Here is a 21,352-nt window from a genome sequence, read left to right as displayed (position 1 = left end):
ATGTTACGAGAGGTGAACGCGCAAGCAGTAATACCAGAATGAGTCTATCAGAAGAACTCATTGGCATCGTTCGTCCACTAGTCGACTAACAGAATCCGTCACGAGTATTTCAACCCTTATAAGGCTTCCCAAGCTGACTGCTGGTGATGTGACTCAAGTGGAAGCCTGGAAAAAAAGTCAGAGATACATCAAGACCATGTAGACAACATTAACTGACGGACTGTTGAGCACTGCGGGGGGTGGTTGTGAAAAGTCGCATGACATCACTGGAAGAGTTTCGAGTTCTAAATACACTCCTGGAAATTGAAATAAGAACACCGTGAATTCATTGTCCCAGGAAGGGGAAACTTTATTGACACATTCCTGGGGTCAGATACATGATCAAATTGACAGAACCACAGGCACATAGACACAGGCAACAGAATATGCACAATGTCGGCACTAGTACAGTATATATCCACCTTTCGCAGCAATGCAGTCTGCTATTCTCCCATGGAAACGATCGTAGAGATGCTGGATGTAGTCCTGTGGAACGGCTTCCACCTGGCGCCTCAGTTGGACCAGCGTTCGTGCTGGACGTGCAGACCGGGTGAGACGACGCTTCATCCAGTCCCAAACATGCTCAATGGGGGACAGATCCGGAGATCTTGCTGGCCAGGGTAGTTGACTTACACCTTCTAGAGCACGTTGGGTGGCACGGGATACATGCGGACGTGCATTGTCCTGTGGAAACAGCAAGTTCCCTTGCCGGTCTAGGAATGGTAGAACGATGGGTTCGATGACGGTTTGGATGTACCGTGCACTATTCAGTGTCCCCTCGACGATCACCAGAGGTGTACGGCCAGTGTAGGAGATCGCTCCCCACACCATGATGCCGGGTGTTGGCCCTGTGTGCCTCGGTCGTATGCAGTCCTGATTGTGGCGCTCACCTGCACGGCGCCAAACACGCATACGACCATCATTGGCACCAAGGCAGAAGCGACTCTCATCGCTGAAGACGACACGTCTCCCCATGTCACGACACCACTGGAGGCGGGCTGCACGATGTTGGGGCGTGAGCGGAAGACGGCCTAACGGTGTGCGGGACCGTAGCCCAGCTTCATGGAGACGGTTGCGAATGGTCCTCGCCGATACCCCAAGAGCAACAGTGTCCCTAATTTGCTGTGAAGTGGCGGTGCGGTCCGCTACGGCACTGCGTAGGATCCTACGGTCTTGGCGTGCATCCGTGCGTCGCTGCGGTCCGGTCCCAGGTCGACGGGCACGTGCACCTTCCGCCGACCACTGGCGACAACATCGATGTACTGTGGAGACCTCACGCCCCACGTGTTGAGCAATTCGGCGGTACGTCCACCCGGCCTCCCGCATGCCCACTATACGCCCTCGCTCAAAGTCCGTCAACTGCACATACGGTTCACGTCCACGCTGTCGCGGCATGCTACCAGTGTTAAAAACTGCGATGGAGCTCCGTATGCCACGGCAAACTGGCTGAAACTGACGGCGGCGGTGCACAAATGCTGCGCAGCTAGCGCCATTCGACGGCCAACACCGCGGTTCCTGGTGTGTCCGCTGTGCCGTGCGTGTGATCATTGCTTGTACAGCCCTCTCGCAGTGTCCGGAGCAAGTATGGTGGGTCTGACACACCGGTGTCAATGTGTTCTTTCTTCCATTTCCAGGAGTGTAGCTACTACCAGCAGTCCAACTAGCGCAATGGCTGTGTGTGTGGAGAGAAAAGGAGTGCGGTTAAATGGTCGAGCAGGTTACCATGTCACAATTTTCTGTAGCAAATGCTAACCGACACTTGAGGTGGTGTAAAAAGCGACGCCACTGTACAATGGATGACTGGAAACGAGAGGTTTGGAGTGATGGATCACGCTGTACCGTGTGGAAATCCGATGGAAGCATTTGGGTTTGGTGAATGATTGGAGAAATCTAACTGCCGTCATGTGTAGTGTCAACAGTCAAGTACGGAGAAGATTGTATTAGCTCTGAGTGTATGGTCATCTTACTGCGCTTACCCTGAAGCACACGCAGGTGGTCTGTGAGGCCAAGAACAATATTTTCATATTAATACAGTGTCTTACATTCGATTCCAAGGAGCTACTTTCGCAGTACCTTTCAGTGAGCTTAACAGGACTCGTCTGGTATGGTACCTGGTATTTTAGCAATAGCACTTCCGGTTAACTTATGACAAACTGTTCTAGCGTATCACAGACCTGGCTCGTACACTGGCGTTAGTTTATTGTAGATCTTCTTATTCTGTTCCAGGGCAGAGCGGGCTTTCAATAATGTTAGAACATACCTTTTCTTGGTGTGTGCCTTGAATTTATGTAGCTAGAAATACAAGGAAATGACTATAGGTTTTATTTTAGAGCATCATGAACGCAACTACCACAAATGCTGCTGTTGTTTGCAACATAGATAACAAATATCAACTGAGAAGAAGGGAATTATTTTGCGCTTCTTCAAGACAGTATTTGAGCAAACTGCAATGTCAAAAACTTTGCCAAAACGAGGTAACTGAAAGAGTTGGAGACCTTTCTGGTGCAAAAATTCTGAAGTGAAGTCAATGTGAGCTCACAAGGACTGTAAGTATCGTGTGAGAACTGAAAAGAAAACATATAGCCCATACTAATATTATAAATTCGAAAGTCACGAATGTCACTGTGTGTGATACCCTTTCATGACTAAACCTCTGAACTGATTTTGATGAGATTAGGAATGAAGATAGCTTGTGTAGTACACCTTATTTATTTATTTGAAGGATATAACGTGAAATACTAAATAATGATTCGCTGAAAAAGTTATTTATTCTTTGACCTTTGAACATTATATTTGTGAAAATGATTCATTGTTCGATATCTTCTACATAATACGACTCACCCTCATGAACACAGTGATTATACAATCCTCAACGTCTTTACTCCATGCTTCCATACGAATATCAATCGCAAACCTGTCGCATTGTAGCCGCTCAGCGACATGAGCTGTTGTAACTCTAAACTGTAGAGTACCTCGACAGAACAGTTTGTAGTCTCCTGCTTGACGCTGTAGCCAGTCAGCTATGGGTTCTAGATTCGATTCCCAGTCAAACAGTACTCTCTATTCCCTAGCGTTTGGGTTAATCTGTTGTTCTCACAAACATTTCATCACCACGGATTTACAAGTCGTCGAAATGGTGTCAAATAAACACTTGAACAACTGGCCCGAACAGCCAGACCTCCCGCCTAATAATGCCATATGCAAATATCATTTCATTTTAATTTACTGTTATACCACGGGTAAAAGTTAGAACACAATAATTACGCAATGATCAACATGTTTACTTCTTAGAAATGCGTGCCTCCATTCTAATAACATAAATGCGAAAGCAACTCCGTTACGTTTTCACGACTAATCTGCTGAGCCGATTTCGATGGGATTTTTGATATCAAATAGCTTAAGCCCGAGGATGAACATAGGTTACTTCAAAAAGTGTGAAGCGCGAGATATCTATTGACTTGAAGATTATCACGTGAATTATGGGAAATATTTATACCTTTGCCACTGCCTTCACCTGTACTTCCCAGACTGGTCTGATCCCACCAACATCTGACTTTTCATCGTCGTTAGCCTGCCGTATCATAAGGGTTGTGAGACCTGCCCTAGAATACTGCTCAGAATTTTCAGGGTCCTGAACGTATACAGAAAAGCGCACCACGAATTGTTACTGTCTGACCTGGGAGGCGTCCACCGTGTAGATCTCACCGTGAGGCGGTATGCAGACCATGCATTATGCTAACTCGGAATTTTACAAAGAATCCCACTGACGTGACTCTCATACACAATATCTGACTTTTAATCCCTTGCCCCTGTTGAAGAATCATTCCAGGAGAGGACGCACAACGAACTGTAATAAGTAGCATTATGATAAAAAACACAAAAGTAATAAAAGGAATGAGAGGGTTGAGGGCATTGACGGGTAATTTTTAACTGAAAGACAGAAATGCGGTGCAAATGGAATAATTTTTTTTTATTAGTAGAAGGTTTTTAGGTGGTGACAATTATTGAACTAAATGAAAACAAATACGTAAATTAGTTACAATCTTCGGCGTGCACACACTGTATTCAACATGTAGACGTCACTACACATATTCAGATTTAGATTATGATATCTTAGATGTGCCTGCCATCATAGGCAATGATGTGGCGCAAATGAATAGTGAAATTCTGCATGATCCGCTGAAGTGTCGGAACATCGATGCTGTCGATGACATCCTGAATACTGTTAAAAAAAATCGTTCAAATGGCTCTCAGCACTATGGGACCTAACATCTGAGGACATCAGTCCCCTAGACTTAGAACTACTTAAACCTAACTAACCTAATGACGTAACACACATCCATGCCCGAGGCAGGATTCGAACCTGTGACCGCAGCAGGAGCGCTACTGTTATCAGCTCAGTAATGGCTTTGGGTTATTTGCTATACACCTCGTCTTTAGTATAGCTCCACAAAGAGCAGTTACATTTTTTCAGATCCGGAGAATATGGCGGCCAATCGACACCCAGTGTTCTCTGGGTATCACAGTGCCAGAATGCAGACCCGAAAGTGCTCCTCCAGGACACCAAACACTCTCCTGCTTCGATGGGGTTAAGATCCGTCTCACATGAACCACATATTGTCGAAATCGGGGATAATGGGGAAATGGGGATGAAATCATGTTTCAAAAGCTTCACACAGCGTTCGTTAATGAGTCTGCCGTCAAGGAATCATTCCGTGACTAGACATTGCGCACTACACAGTCATCCGTTGAGGGTGAAGAGGCTTCTCGATCGCGAAATGCGGATTATCAGCCCCCCACCCCCACCCTCCCAAATCCGCCAGTTTTGCTGATTGACGAACCCATCCAAATGGAAGTGGGCTTCTTCGGAAATCTAAACCATATTCACTTACTAATTCCTATCACGTCCCGTGGCCAACCGTGTAGTTTGAACGTCCTAAAGCAAAGAGTTCAGAAGTTATAACGATTTTATTTCATATAAACCTTCCTGGCAGATTAAAACTGTGTGCCGGACCGAGACTCGAACTCCAGACCTTTGCCTTTGGCGGGCACGTGCTCTACCAACTGAGCTACCCAAGCACGACTCATACCCCGTCCTCACAGCTTTACTTCCGCCAGTACCTCGTCTCCTACTATTTATAACTTTTTTTATTTCATATAGTTCAATAATTGTCACCCGGTACATTATCATTTCAATACGCACGACGAGGTAGCGCGTCCCAATTAATAGTGGCACAGTGTGCGTGAAAAAACAACTAATACGTAAGTATTAATTTTTTTTTCAGTTTTCAATACGAATTGGCACCTCTCCTTTCACTGACAGAGCGCACGGGATTGTACTTAATTTAGCAATCAACATGAATGTTATCGACGTACAGAAGATAACTGCACTTTGAGCACGTACTGCACTGCATATATGGCACACAACTCACCCCTCCCTACCTATCTTGGAAAGAGCGGTCTGAATACGCCCGGATCTGTGGATGCTTACCCTGTGATGTTCTCTGCAACATCGAAACCACAGCAGGCGGCCCCATCGTGGTGACGAGATGTGCATCGCCGTCTTGTTGCACTTGTGACTGCTCCATGGGATCGCGTATGTGCAGTAAAATGTCCAGGCTGCCAGATGAAATCCAAAACTCGGCTATCCGTCCGTCGCACGGACCGGAGCAAAAGCGACCGCTTCCCTTCGAAGCCAAAACGCGAGCCCGTATTTTCTGTCGCTCCGTGACCCGTCCAATATTAGCAACTTTCTTGTGAACTGCCCAATGATCGTCACTCCAACTCGCTGTCTGGATGCCCGGCGGCTGTCCAATCAGCGTTGCTTTTAGGAGGCGCCCTTTCTCTGAGCTCACTGGTCCGAGCACCACACCGGCGCCGTTTTCAGAATTCGCGGAAGGTCCCACTGCTGCATGGCGACGACGATGCCATTGTGTGGTACTGGCGTCCCGTCTACGGTAAGATGAAAGGGACGCCTCCGCACAGGACGACGGCTTCAGCGGCCGTCTCTGTGGGTGTTATAAAATATTTCCCCGACTTCTCAGCACCGAGCGCACCTGCAGAGAAATCTGCCACGCAAAAGTTCTTCATAATACGTGATTTCTACAGCAACTTAGCTTGTGCTCATTGTCCGATTTAATCGACCTCTGGTACTTGTAATTAGGAACCCCTAACTTGATCTACACTCTTTGCTGGTTGCCATGGAAAGCCTCAATTCAGTAACAAAAATGCAAATTAGCAGACAATGTGCGCTTTGCACTTGCTGTGCATGGTCTAGATAGGTCCCTACCTCGCAGACCCACGGCGAGTGTTTAAGTGATACTGAAGAAACTGAATTGGCTGACTCCTGAAGACCTTCGAAAATTATCCCGTGAATGTTTACTAAGAAATTTTAGAGAACAGACTTTAAATGATGACTCTACGAGTATACTAGAACCCACTACATATCGCTTACACAGGGATCGTGAGGATAAGAATACATTAATCACAACATGGGCATCGATATATAAACAACTGTTTCTCACGTGTGCATTGGTGAATGGAACGGAAAGAGCCCTAATAACGTCTAAAGTAGGATGTACCTTTTGTCTTGCATTTCACAGTGGTTCAGAGAGTATAGACGTAGATATAGATGTTGATATTTTGATGAACGTGTTGTTTGCAACAATGTGCAAAATATAAAACGGAGAGTCCTGTCTATAATTCAGAACAGGTATAAGATAATTTGGTGATAGTTACATAAGAGAACAACAATCAATTAACAAATAATAGTAACAAAAATAAAAACAGATACATGATTAATGAGAACCTTGAGCGCAAGAAATTTGTAGTTTGAATGAAATGCTTACCACAAGTCAAAACAATCCACTTATACACTCCTGGAAATTGAAATAAGAACACCGTGAATTCATTGTCCCAGGAAGGGGAAACTTTATTGACACATTCCTGGGGTCAGATACATCACATGATCCCACTGACAGAACCACAGGCACATAGACACAGGCAACAGAGCATGCACAATGTCGGCACTAGTACAGTGTATATCCACCTTTCGCAGCAATGCAGGCTGCTATTCTCCCATGGAGACGATCGTTGAGATGCTGGATGTAGTCCTGTGGAACGGCTTGCCATGCCATTTCCACCTGGCGCCTCAGTTGGACCAGCGTTCGTGCTGGACGTGCAGACCGCGTGAGACGACGCTTCATCCAGTCCCAAACATGCTCAATGGGGGACAGATCCGGAGATCTTGCTGGCCAGGATAGTTGACTTACACCTTCTAGAGCACGTTGGGTGGCACGGGATACATGCGGACGTGCATTGTCCTGTTGGAACAGCAAGTTCCCTTGCCGGTCTAGGAATGGTAGAACGATGGGTTCGATGACGGTTTGGATGTACCGTGCACTATTCAGTGTCCCCTCGACGATCACCAGAGGTGTACGGCCAGTGTAGGAGATCGCTCCCCACACCATGATGCCGGGTGTTGGCCCTGTGTGCCTCGGTCGTATGCAGTCCTGATTGTGGCGCTCACCTGCACGCCGCCAAACACGCATACGACCATCATTGGCACCAAGGCAGAAGCGACTCTCATCGCTGAAGACGACACATCTCCATTCGTCCCTCAATTCACGCCTGTCGCGACACCACTGGAGGTGGGCTGCACGATGTTGGGCCGTGAGCGGAAGACGGCCTAACGATGTGCGGGACCGTAGCCCAGCTTAATGAAGACGGTTGCGAATGGTCCTCGCCGGTACCCCAGGAGCAACAGTGTCCCTAATTTGCTGGGAAGTGGCGGTGCGGTCCCCTACGGCACTGCGTATTATCCTACGGTCTTGGCGTGCATCCGTGCGTCGCTGCGGTCCGGTCCCAGGTCGACGGGCACGTACACCTTCCGCCGACCACTGGCGACAACATCGATGTACTGTGGAGACCTCACGCCCCACTTGTTGAGCAATTTGGCGTTACGTCCACCCGGCCTCCCGCATGCTCACTATACGCCCTCGCTCAAAGTCCGTCAACTGCACATAGGTTCACGTCCACGCTGTCGCGGCATGCTACCAGTGTTAAAGACTGCAACGGAGCTCCGTATGCCACGGCAAACTGGATGACACTGACGGCGCCGGTGCACAAATGCTGCGCAGCTAGCGCCATTCGACGGCCAACACCGCGGTTCCTGGTGTGTCCGCTGTGCCATGCGTGTGATAATTGCTTGTACAGCCATCTCGCAGTGTCCGGAGCAAGTATGTTGGGTCTGACACACCGGTGTCAATGTGTTCTTTTTTCCATTTCCAGGAGTGTATATTCGCGTGTCATTGCCGTCTGACGTACATGCAGGTATTTTCGCCATTCTGCCCCGAGCGCATCGTGTAATCGGACGACGTGATCCAGTCTGCAGTTCCAAAAATGTACTGAAAGCTTAGGCCGCTGCGGCACAATTGTACATCTTCACGTAACAGTGGCTTTGGTGCCTTTTCTACTGTGACAGGGTGAATCCAGTGTTATTGTGCTCGCGGCTTATACTATTGAGTTGCAGCACCTCCTGGCGTAGCTGGAGAGATTTTGTGGAGACACGACAATAAAATCGAACGTTGAGCCTGAGAACAACGGAGCAATCTCAGATCCACCGGACCATAAATGCATATAGTCATGCGGCTTTAGTATCTACAGGGACAGTGGAAGAGACAGAAGCCTGTCGGTTTCTAGACTTTGAGCTTCATTCGTCTGTTACAGCTCCTCAGACGCTTGGACATTCTCAACGACGGCGTCATTTAAAGGCGGAGCGACAAAAAGACAGACGTCGTGCCCTTACATGTAGAATGAGGGAGGCTTTTAGTGAGTCTGCATTTCATTAGGACCCATTAAGTGATCGTACTGGTCATCCGTCAGGGAGAATGGATCGGAAATGTAAGCACTGTAATGCGTTGAAATGGAAGGAAGAAATGCTTAGTATGTTATTGACTGGCGACTCCATGGAGTGTTCTGTGCACTACGACCAAATAGTGGATAGAATTGGAAGGAGAATCAGCGTTGGTCGTATTTTTTTGTTTTATTATCCGCAAAATCGATTTTCGGTGACGTAGTGACCATTCTCAGTGCTGTAATATACAATATACCAGTGCCTACCCATTTTAATTGTATATTACAGCACTGAGATGGTCACTAAGTGACCGATAATCAATTTTCGGGTAATAAAACAAAAAATACGACCAATACTGATTCTCCTTCCAATTCTATGCTTCGTATATGTTGCTCTGGTGTACAGGCTTTGAAATTAAAAAAATGTGGCCCTCACCTACGTATCCTCAGTAACTATGAGTTGAATTATTAAAAGTTTTGGCTAGTTTCGTTGTCTACGTGCTGGGATACGTAGTTGCCGCATTACAAGCGAAATACTGCTGAGTCTACAGTATACAGTATGATTATACACATGAATCGGAATGGTCGAAGGTTCCTAACACTCGGAAATTGCGAATTTTGAATGTAACATAGAAATTTATAAATGAAGGATTGTAATTAAATAAAACCTGCAGGTACTATTTTACAGGCTTTAAATGATGAGTATGATAGCAGAAGTACATTTAAGAACACCATTTATTACTGCAAAACACTTATTTGTGTCAAAGGTTCAGCAATTAAATAAAATACAAGTTGAAAAACTGCAGAAGCCACAGAAATCTCACAAGTGCACCATTCGGCACTAAGAAAAAAATTCTATCCCCCGCGACCACGCGATATCTGCTCAACACTCTCCAAGTATTTCTCCGACCGTCCGCCGCGCCATCCCTCCACCACTGCCCCGATGCTCCATCCCCACTTCCATACACTCTCTCCATTGACTTCGGTAGTCCCCTACCGTAGTAACGAGCGCGCTGTAATTTTATAGAGCGCGCCCCGATGTCTCCAAGCCAATGCACACTCACAAACGTATTGAAACACATACTAAATACTGGATTTACTTTTCAATAACTTGAAATTAAGTAAATATTTCTACTGCTGGAACATAAACACGCTCTAACACACATTATTAAATACATAAACAGAGTAAATAAAAATATATCAGAGGGATAGAAGCACGAGAAAGCTAGTAGCTTTCTAACACACAGTAAATATTTGACCAATGTCTTCATGAATAGTATGTAACGAATGTAAACAAAGACGTAGACTAATAAATATAATTATAAAGATGGTGCTACCGTTTTCTCGTGTAACTGTGGAGTACTTATGGCCTGGAGTGATCAATAGTAATCGGCCACTTTGACCTCCAATCACTCATGTACTATTCAAGTTACATGCCCGTAATTCATACCAGTTTTGGTTTACACTAATAGCTTTCTAAAGACACGTCGATCGACAAAATAGGATGAACCGTTTAGGTTTTGGAACTTCGCTGTTGGGTGTTGCTTGTAAAATTTACAGTCAGATACTAAACTTTGAACTAATAAAGATTTTGAAAATCTGATTACACTATCAGAATCGTCGTGAAAATATTGGTAATGTACATGTTTTTTAAGGTATCATGATTCCTCTGGCTATTATTAATTTCTATATGAACTGTGAAATGGTTTCACAAAGTGCGACATCTTTGGCACTCCCGCCATACAAATCTCCTTCATCAACACAAAGTACAGTCCTCGGCACAGTGTCCACATGGAATCTGCAGCCAGGCGGTTGGCCTGGACAGTGGGCTGGGGCTACCCCTCTTGCTCCACTAATGTTTCGCACCACACGGTTGCTGCCAAGCCCCGGCTTGCCGAGCGGAAGCCAAGTGTGCCGTGTGGCCACGCCAACTCCGAACTTAAAATATTTTTTATGGAGCCACCACTCGCCTGTCACCTCATAGGTGCCAGAAGCCCACTTATCTGTATTAGCTGTCATAAGAACCGATAAAAACTCTACTTCTATCAGAATGTAGTGAATCGAGACATTTGTATATTAATTAAAAAATATCATGCTGGTTTTCAGATTATTTTATTTTGTATAGAAGAACAAATCAAAATGCCAGAGTTTACACCTCGTTTTAAGATTCAAAGTCCAATTTACTATAAAACTGGTTCTTTACTTCACCAGATAATCATCAGCATAATTTGTTACAGGTTTGTGTTCCTGGGGTTGAAACTAGTGAAGCAGACTGTAGGTGTAATAATATCCAAGGAATGGGAAAAGAGACGGTTTTGAATATTCAGAGAATGTTGCATAAATGTAACCATCCAATAACCACTTTCAAAACTGCTTTAGGGAACATGGGAGGAGATGATTACAAATTAGTAATCCACCCATACCGTCCACCAAGCGCGGAACACGAGAGGTGATTTAACACACCATTAATAAACGAAGTAGCAGACTAGGATATGGGCGAACAGTTCGCAAGTCGGGTCATCATTTTGTATCTCCGATATAACAGATTAACTGGGGAGTTTGATAGACGTATATATTATGATGCATTGTATTATCTTCAAATTTTTAGCATTAGGGTCATAAAATTATAATTTCCAAATACCTCCATGCGACTTTGTAACGTGCTTATCTGTGCCAAAAAAATAAGTGTCATATATCAACTATTATGCATATCACATTATGATACGAGAAACTGATTTTAGTATGATAACACTATGCAGTCAACAGGCCAATAAGTTTTGTGGAGATGTGTATGTTTAAGTGGAAAGAGAACGACTGCGATACATACCAATAAATCAAGTTGAGAGCAGAGAATTATATCCATGTGAAAGATGCTTTAGCAATCACGCAAATATAAATCGTCATAATATGGGCAAGATGGTTATCCTACCCTCTTGATTTATGAGTCACGATAACTGCATGAATTTACTCAAGACGCTTTTGCCTATGGCCACGCGTGTGGTAGTCCTAGTTTATTCACAACCTTCACAAGTAACCCAGCATGGAAGGAAGTAGTCGATTAATTACTACCGGAACAGGTTGCTATTGATTGACATGATATAGTTCCACGAGTATTTAGGTTAAAAGTAAAGGAACTAATATCTGTTATAACCAAGGGAAAAATATATGAAGACACGCTATATGTATTCAGTAGAATGGCAAAAGCGTGGCTTACCTCATGTACATATTTCCCTTTGGTTAAAAGACAAATTGGGGTCTAATCAGACTGACTGCTACTGGGCACAAACACCTGACTCAATCACTGACAAAGAACTACACGAATTTATTGTGGAAAATTTGATTCGCAGCCCGTCTGACTCTAAAAGCCATCAGTTTCCTTGCATGTAAGATGGGCAATACACGAAAAAGTTCCTACGTAGGCTTTAAAACAGGGCTGGGCAAATGCCGCTTCGCGAGTGCGGGCGCTTGCAGATTCCCGCAAGACCCGTTCGTGGCTCCCCCACTCTACCAGTCAGCAGTACCCCCCCCCCCCCCAACCACTATCAACTCGCCTAGCCACCCAGGTTACTGCACCGCGCAGATCCACTCGGTCCGTTTACTTCCAGTCGTTTCTGTTGTCTGAGTGTACATCACATTCGGTGTTTGTGAAACAGGATCAGAGATTTGGTTTTCTTTTCATTAGCATTGGACGAAAACACTGATGTAAGAGATGTTATTCAACTTTCAGTCTTTTTGCAAGGAGTTTATGCTCAGTTTAATGTAATTGAGTAGCTCCTCGATTTAGTGCCAATGCATTACATAACAACGGCCGACGATGTAATTTCGTGCGTAGAACATATAATAGAGAAATACGAGCTATGATGCGAAAAACTTTCATAGATGGCAACAGATGGGGCTCCTGCAATGGTTAGTGGTAAGTCTGGTGTCGTTGCTTTGATACGAAAGAAGTTGAAAGCCGTCAGTGTCCAGAAGGAACTACCTGCAATACATTGCGTTCTTTACCGCGTTTATTTGCTAGCAGAATGTGCCAAACTAGTTGGCGTCCTGAATGTGCTTATAAAAACTGTTAACATTCTCAGATCTTACGGTTTGGGACACAGAAAATTTTTTAATTTACCTAAAGATATAGCGTTTTTCATTGATGCGAAAGGAAAACCGGCGAAAGAATTGGACGACCCACAGTGGATTTTCCACCTTGCGTTTTTAACTGACGTAACCAAGCAATTGAATACCTTGAATGTAGCTTTGAAAGGTAGAAATAAGGGAAAACCGCTGTTGTGGGTAAAGCAACTGTCAGAAATATCGTGTGTACACTTCCGGAGCGTTGCACTAGTGGTTATTGAAAACAATGTGGAACAGGAGAAGCTCAAAGAACGTTTCTATGGGTTTCTAACGGTGCTACGGTATCTCGAAGGCATTTTTGGTAGTAGATTTGAGGACTTCAATAGACTGGAATGCGATGCCAACCTTTCTGCGACTCCTTCAATGCAATCGTGTGCAGCAAAAGATGTTTAGCACTGCAGAAGAATTGGAATGCTTCTACAAATATTTCCCATGTAGTTTCCATTGTTATTTACAATAGGTGCTTGTCTGCATAGTGTTTTGGTACAACATACTCGTGCGATTTAATGTAGTCTGCTGCTGTTCACCTGACTGGTGAAATGCGCCTATTCACCAGCAATTTCACACCAATTATCGATATACTAGCTCAGAATCATTGAAAAAACATCCAGGATGATATAAATTAATGTCCATGTCATATCGTACGTAGTACCCCTCCTCTGCACTATACACGTCTTGGTAATTATAACGTAACATACACAACTGGCCATTAAAATCGCTACACCTAGAAGTAATGCAGATGATGAACGGGTATTCATTGGACAAATATATTATACTAGAACTGACATGTGATTACATTTTCACGCAAATTGCGTGCATAGATCCTGAGAAATCAGTACACAGAACAACCACCTCTGGCCGTAATAACAGCCTTATACGCCTGGGCATTGAGTCAAATAGAGCTTGGATGGCGTGTAAGGGTACAGCTGCCCATGCAGCTTCAACACGATACCACAGTTCATCAAGAGCAGTGACTGGCGTATTGTTACGAGCAAGTTGCTCGGTCACCACTTACCAGACGTATTCAATCGGTGAGAGAACTCTAAAATGTGCTGCCCAGGGCAGCAGTCCAACATTTTCTGTACCCAGAAAAGCCAGTGCAGGGCCTACAACATCCGGTCGTGCATTATCCTGCTGAAATGTAGGGTTTCGCAGAGATCGAATGAAGGGTAGAGCGACGGGTGGTAACACATCTGTAATGGAACGTCCACTGTTCAAAGTTCCGGCAATGCGAACAACAGGTGACCGAGACGTGTAACCAATGCCACCCCATACCATCACACCGGGTGATACGCCAGTATGGCGGTGACGAATACACGCTTCCATAGTGCGTTCACCGCGATGTCGCCAAACACGGATGCGACCATCATGATTCTGTAAACAGAACCTGGATTCATCCGAAAAAATGACGTTTCGTCATTCGTGCACTCAGGTTCGTCGTTGAGTACACCATCGCAGGCGCTCCTGTCTGTGATGCAGCGTCAAGGGTAACCGCAGCCATGGTCTCCGAGCTGATAGTCCATGCTGCTGCAAACGAAGTCGAACTGTTCGTGCAGATGGTTGTTGTCTTGCAAACGCCCCCATCTGTTGACTCAGGGATCTAGAAGTGGCTGTACGATCCGTTAGAGCCATGCGGATAAGATGCCTGTCATCTCGACTGCTAGTGATACGAGGCCGTGTTGATCCTGCACGGCGTTCCATATAACCCTCCTGAACCCACCGATTCCATATTATGCTAACAGTCATTGGATCTAGACCAACCCGAGCAGCAATGTAGCGATGCGATAAACCTTAATCGCGATAGGCTACAATCCGACCTTTATCAAAGTCGGAAACGTGATGGTACGTATTTCTGCCCCTAACACGAGGCATCACTACAACGTTTCATCAGGCAACGCCCGTCAACTGCTGCTTGTGTATGAGATCGGTTGGAAACTTTCCCCATATCAGCACGTTGTAGGTGTCGCCACCGGCGGGAACCTTGTGTGAATGCTCTGAAAAGCTAATCATTTCCATATCACAGCACCTTCTTCCTGTCGGTTAAATTTCGCTTCTGTAGCACGTCACCTTCATGATGTAACAATTTTAATGGCCAGTATTGTATATAAATAAGACAAATGTGTTTGTTTCTTAATCCTTTACATCTGTATCCTATTTGTGGCCATGAAAATAGGACGTATTACTATGGTTCGAAAATGTGTTTCATCGGTACACGGGCAACCGTTGCATGGCGCAGGATACACAAAATTTGGGTAGTTATGTATTACACTTATGTCCCATACATGCATGTTGAGCCACATTTGATTGGCCTCCCGAGAACCGTGTACCGATGCCGAGTTCACGGACGCCACATATACGTGAAACGACCGCTGTCGTATCTGTATTCCACCTGCACTACGTTCTTTAGCTTGACCATTCTCAGGTGCGAGCGCGAAGCGCTCTCACAGTGGCACGACTGCCCCTATGCAGTATGCATACGCAAGAGGCCAGCCACATAACACAGCTCTGCTACCCGCACTACGTGCCCTTACCGGTGCTCAGAGTTGCTTTCGCGGCTCACGGTGCCCGCGGGGAAACAATGCGGGCAGGTCTCCTTTAAAAGGAGACCACAGACGCACACACACACTGAAAACGGATGTGCTCTGTACCAACGAACAGTACAAGAAGAAGGGGTTAGGACGGCAATGATTAGGCTTTAAAATGACAGTTACGTTAATGACGATAATAATTGGTTGGTCCCCTATACCCGAATTTTGTTTGTATCGTTTAATGCACATATGACTCTGGAGGCTTGCGGTTCAATATGTGCTATGAAATATGTCAAAACATTAACAAATGCAGTGAAAAATCTTTTTTTAAACTTCAGGAACAAAGGCCTCACAAACCCCATAAATGAAGTCCACACATATCAATCCGGTCGTTATGTCAGGAGATACGAAGCTGTGAGGCGTCTTTCAAGTTTCCCGCTGGACGGAAGACGTCTAACCGTAACATACCTCAGTATTTACATAGATAATGATGAAATAGTGTATTTTAATGAAAATAATTTGTGTGAGCGATGATTAATCCCCTTACAAATACTTTTGGGTGAATATTTTTATCTTTGTGCAAGAGACGATTTCTCATAAATTCTTCCATACGTTGAGACGCCTAGATGTTGTACTCGGATTACATCAGAAAAGAAAAATAATGGAAAAGCTGATTTCAACTAATTCATTTTCACCATTGGCCGGCGTTAAATCCGGAATTGCTTTATATAGAGTCTATACGGAGCATGTCAAAACATGTAATGCTTGTGTTAGAAGATCATGCTGCACTCGTGTTCGAGGCCCAACGTGTTTCAAACACCCTAAAAACACAACACAATTCTCAGGATTTACTAACATTCAGACAGGCATGCGAGGCAAAAGGCTTAATAGAAAATTTGAAGCACTGGAATCAAACACTTGAGGATAACAGACAGTGCAGATCAGTGACCGAAGTGAGAGAGCTTTTTGCATTATTAATAGCAACCTGTGGGCTTTCAGATCCACAACAATCGTGGGACAAATACGTAAATGACATGGCAGAAGATACACTGCACAGATTTCAATCCCTTACTTGTACATGCAGTGGCTTAATATGCAACGAAATTCTCATGATGGTGGAAGACCAGGTAATAATGATGAATCTAATAGATTACTTTTACTTTGGATTCAGTAGATTCCTAAGAAATGAAGGAATAACTAGTGATATACTAGGAGAAATGCATATTCTTCGCAGCTGAATCCAGAACAGACAAGAAATGTCAAAAATGTTATGAAAAAATTTGAGAGTGATCAATTTTTTTGTTTTAAGATGATCTGAGAGGAACTGGTAATTTTTTTCTTTTAAAGGTCTTTTAGCTCTGCAAAAATGAAAGGGTAGCAGTTGCACTCGCCTCCTCTGGAATAGCTACCACGCTATTAGACAGTGGCCGAACGACGTCTCCAGTACTTAAACTGCCGTTGGGTTTAGCACACGAAGAACCACCTGTTTGTAACATCAATGACAATAGCGATAGTAGACAGAATTTGCAGCAAAGTAAGCTATTGCTTTGGAACGATTATACAATGTCTCACGTAAGAGCAACTGACTCAATAACAATGCGAGATATTAAAAGCAATCAACTGTCGCCGAAGGAATGGTCGTACTATGGACTGGCGATTTTAGGCAGAACCTGTCCGCAGCAACTAAAGACACACCGCCATACGAAGTGAATGCGTGTTTAAAGGCGTGAGTCTTACAGGAACATGTTAAAAAAATTTAGTTTAGAAACAAATATGCACGTAAAACTGCACAGTAGCTCATGATACGGACAGTACGCGGATGCTTCTCTGAAAATTGGCGAAGATCGTTCTGATAAGGGCGCCACCGGCACGATTACATTACATCACGAAGAGCGTAATATTTTTTTACGGTGCAGTAGTGTTGATGACCGAAGTTTATCCTGAACTGCAAGGAAATACGGAAAATAAAGATTGGTTGCTTAAGAGTGCAAGTTTGGCGACGGCTAATGGATTTATTGGACTGGTAAATTAAAAAATTGTATCACAAGTAGAAGGAGATATTGTAGAGTATCTACTCTACGTGTGGATGATATTATAGACGCTGAAGAAGCCACCTCTTACCCAGTTGAGTTTCTTAAGTATCAAGCGTGCTTTATCATAAACTGATGTTCCAGTCCTCTTAATGTGAATCTTGATGCGAGTGTGTTCTGTAAGAGCACACAGTTACAAATTAAACATCTGTGCCGAGATATCTTTAGGTTACTATTATTAGTGGCTAGGCTAAAGCAAAAAGTGCTTTGATTACAAGGATTTCAATTACGTCCATGGATTAGAGTGTTCAATTTAAAAGACTGTAATTTCCGCTAAAACTTTTTTGAGTGCAGTAAATAACTGATAAGAAAAATCATTTTTTCTAGATTATTACATTTTTTACTAAGGTCCCATATACGACAAAAAATAAAAATTACTTTATTATCTACTTACGTACCAGCACTACAAACATCCGCAAGGCAGCATATCTAGATATTTATATATTACTTAGTACTTCCCGATCGTCACTTATCTTAACACAACTGATTTGCTAGCCCAGCTGCGAGTAAGAGCTAGTATGTATGTGAAAATAAGAGGTACATATACCTTGAACATTTTGTTACCGTGTGCAAATACTGTACCGACAAAATATCCCATTGAAAACGAACATTGTTTGGGTAGCACTTCATTTTATACCCATTTTGCGTAAATTCTGTTGACGAAAATATAAAAGTTTTAATTTAAATATGACGTACATTAATGTGATGGATAATTATATTACTTCATTTACTGACAGTTGCCTCAGTAATTACATGAAATTGCAATTTAAAAGCGATGGGAACTAGCTGTGTGTACCGACGTTGGGGTTCAAGGCTCGTGTTCCTCTGCGTTAAGGAAACGATAAAAGCGGAAGATAATGAACTAATTTCACGGCACTTCGTTCTGATAACAGTAGAACCGTTCTGAAGTAACTGTTGGCATCCGCATGTCGAAGCAGCCTATTATAAAGTAGCATATATCAGGCAATGGTTTGTGGACAGTTATAATCTTGAAATGGAGTGGCTCTTCCGTAGTCCCGACCTCAAACTAATGGATCACCTATAGGATGAGAATGTCGACTTCGCTCCAGACCCCATCTCCCAAAATCAATGCAGTCTATGGTTTTAACTTTTGGAGAATAACGGGCTGCCACTCCTCCACAGACATTCATACACCTCACTGAGAGTGCCCACCAGAGACGAGGCCTTGATAAGGCCGAAGAGTGGAGACACCCAATATGAATGCTCACTATGGGTAGATACGTTTGAGTAGATCGCGTAAAACTAGTTGTAGGAAAAGAGTATGCCAAACTGAAATACACCAAAACATTATGAACACCTGCTTAATAGCGTGTTATCCTACTTTTCAAACACAGTTAAACAGAGTTTCTCTTCTACAAGTCCTTTATAGCAGAAGTATGTGGCACCAGGTGTCTAACCACAGGTCAGGCAATTCCCGTAAATTAAGGGGTGGTGTTTTACTGGCACGCAGCTGGTGCCCGATATGTGCTCCAGTGCCTATAGAACAGGCACGTTTGCTGGCCAAGACAGCAACGTGAGTTCGCCATAATGCCTCTCAAACCACTGTAGGGCGATTCTTTGTATCACGGACAGCAATCCTGTGGAAGATGTAATCACCATGAGGGAACACTTGAAGGTGGTCCACAATAACGTTCACAAAGTTTACAGCTGTCATTATGCCTTCCATTACTACCACAGATTGCATGGAGGCCCAACGCAGAGTACCCCATAGCATAACTGGGCCCACACCAGCTTGCATCTGTGGCGCGGTGAAAGACGGCGGGTAAGTGAGCAACCATCGACCTGGTGTAGCAAGAAATGAGAGTCACTCGACAGGCGACACGTTTCGACCGAACCAAGGTGAAAACTCGGTAATGCTTGGCCCACTATGGTCATAACTGACGATATCGCTGGGTCAGCACAGGAAGACGAAAGGGTTGTGTAGCCATGTTCAATGACAGCCTTTCAAAGGTGTACTTCAAAACACTTGTGGCTGCACCAGCATTGTACTGTTGTCAGATTTGCCACAGATCGCTGCCTATGTGGAAGACACACGCGGAGATCCTCCTCTATATTTTGTAATGAGACGTTGTAGTCCAATACCTTAAGGCCTACTCATCCTTCAACCACTTTCCATAGGTACTCACGAAAGGGGACCAGCTTCGCCGTTTCGGAGATTCTGCTTTCTAGCCGCAGCACCACAACAATGTGCCCTTTGTCTAAACCGCTCATACCAGAGGATTTCTGCATCTTCCGCCAGTACCTTCGCTATAATGACTGCTCATCTGTCTGTGTTCTGCTTACATTGTTTCCTCACTGCTTCACGTGTCCGCAGCACCACCTGGAGGCATTCGGTCTCGCGGTGGGCAGTGATGTTAATGGTTGGCTCTTCGGTGTATGGTTAGTAGCACTTGACAACTTTCCCACGCCCGGGTTCCCTGGTTCGATTCCCGGGGGGGCCGGGTTTTTTCTGCCTCGTGATGGCTGGGTGTTGTGTGATGTCCTTAGGTTAGTTAGGTTTAAATAGTTCTAAGTTCTAGGGGACTGATGACCATAGATGTTAAGTCCCATAGTGCTCAGAGCCATTTGCACCATTTGAACCACTTGACAACTTTCCAACTAACGTTGCTGGAATTCCCTGGGAAGTGACGCCTGCGGGGGTTTTTCGTGTTGCAGGAGAAGTTCCAGCGCGAGTTCCGGCTGCGTCTGCGCGGCTGCTGTCGTCAGCTGCGGCCCAGCGCCGAGGTGAGCGAGGCTGGAGGCCGCTCCAGCCGTCGGGGCCGCGAGCTGACCGACCTCGAGGCGCTGGGCACGCTAGCCTCCAAAGGGGCGGGCTGCCCCCAGGCCACCTCCCCGCCCCCCGGCTCCGCGTGGCAGTCCTGCCGCGGACCGCCCCCGCACTCGGCCACCGCCACCACTCTGCTGCTAGCCAGATCCGCGTCCACCTCCAGCCACTTCGACGCCGTTGCCCAGCACCGCTACTGAGGGGCACGTGCTGCGGCAGCAGCGTAAAGACTTGTCCACCGATTCGTCAGCGTCGAGGATGATAAGGACTGCCTAGAGGTTCCTTTAAAAACAGCACAGTTGTGTAGCTATAACAGTTTGCTGAGCGTAGCACTTCGAAGCCTTCGGTATCTCTGCTTTCGGAAGGCCTGATATCCCTCTGTACTTGCTCAAGTGAGAGTCATCCTCTACAAGGTATTTATGTGGTCTACCTCAGAATGGACCACTTGTATATCATACCAGCGCCATCTACCTCTTGTTGTTAGGTCCACCTACGTCAGCATCTGCTTTTGGGATGTATCCCAGCACCACTGCTAAAGGACATATGTTGGGGCATATACGGGAAAGCAGTGGCCTTCTTCCACCAATTAGCCAGGGTGGAAAAGAACCCCTTTCGAAGGGTGGTGTCAGCTGACAAGAGATAGATTCTATACCTTCACCAGTTCGCCGAGCAGACCACTGCAGTACATTTGGGATCACTGTTTTAGAAAGGACCACTCTCCCTCTTTATCTCTTCACGTGTAAATGCTCAACTACAAGCCGTCTGGGATCACTACTCAGAAGGAACGCTTCCACAGCTCACATACCGTGGTCTACCTGTACCTGCTTGTGGCCTGCAGACAATCACCACTACTGGAGGATGCCGAGTGTGATGTGCTGTTGTGAATGCGGAAACTCTGTGAATGCTTGTCAGTGCAGAGAAGTGACATACGGACT

The 21,352-nt window shown here is 45.1% G+C and overlaps 1 protein-coding gene across 1 annotated transcript in view; it reads left to right on the top strand.

Moving 5' to 3' along the window:
• Positions 1-20,617, top strand: part of LOC126285115 (substance-K receptor-like) — a 271,274-nt gene extending 250,657 nt beyond the window's left edge. The window contains exon 6 of the mRNA XM_049984438.1: positions 20,309-20,617. Within this exon, the coding sequence (XP_049840395.1) occupies positions 20,309-20,617 (309 nt within the window). The remainder of the gene's footprint in view (positions 1-20,308) is intronic.
• Positions 20,618-21,352: the final 735 nt, after the last annotated feature.

This window comes from Schistocerca gregaria, chromosome 8, assembly GCF_023897955.1.
Source record: "Schistocerca gregaria isolate iqSchGreg1 chromosome 8, iqSchGreg1.2, whole genome shotgun sequence".
Lineage (NCBI taxonomy): Eukaryota > Metazoa > Arthropoda > Insecta > Orthoptera > Acrididae > Schistocerca > Schistocerca gregaria.
This window is presented reverse-complemented; position numbering and strand designations above follow the sequence as displayed.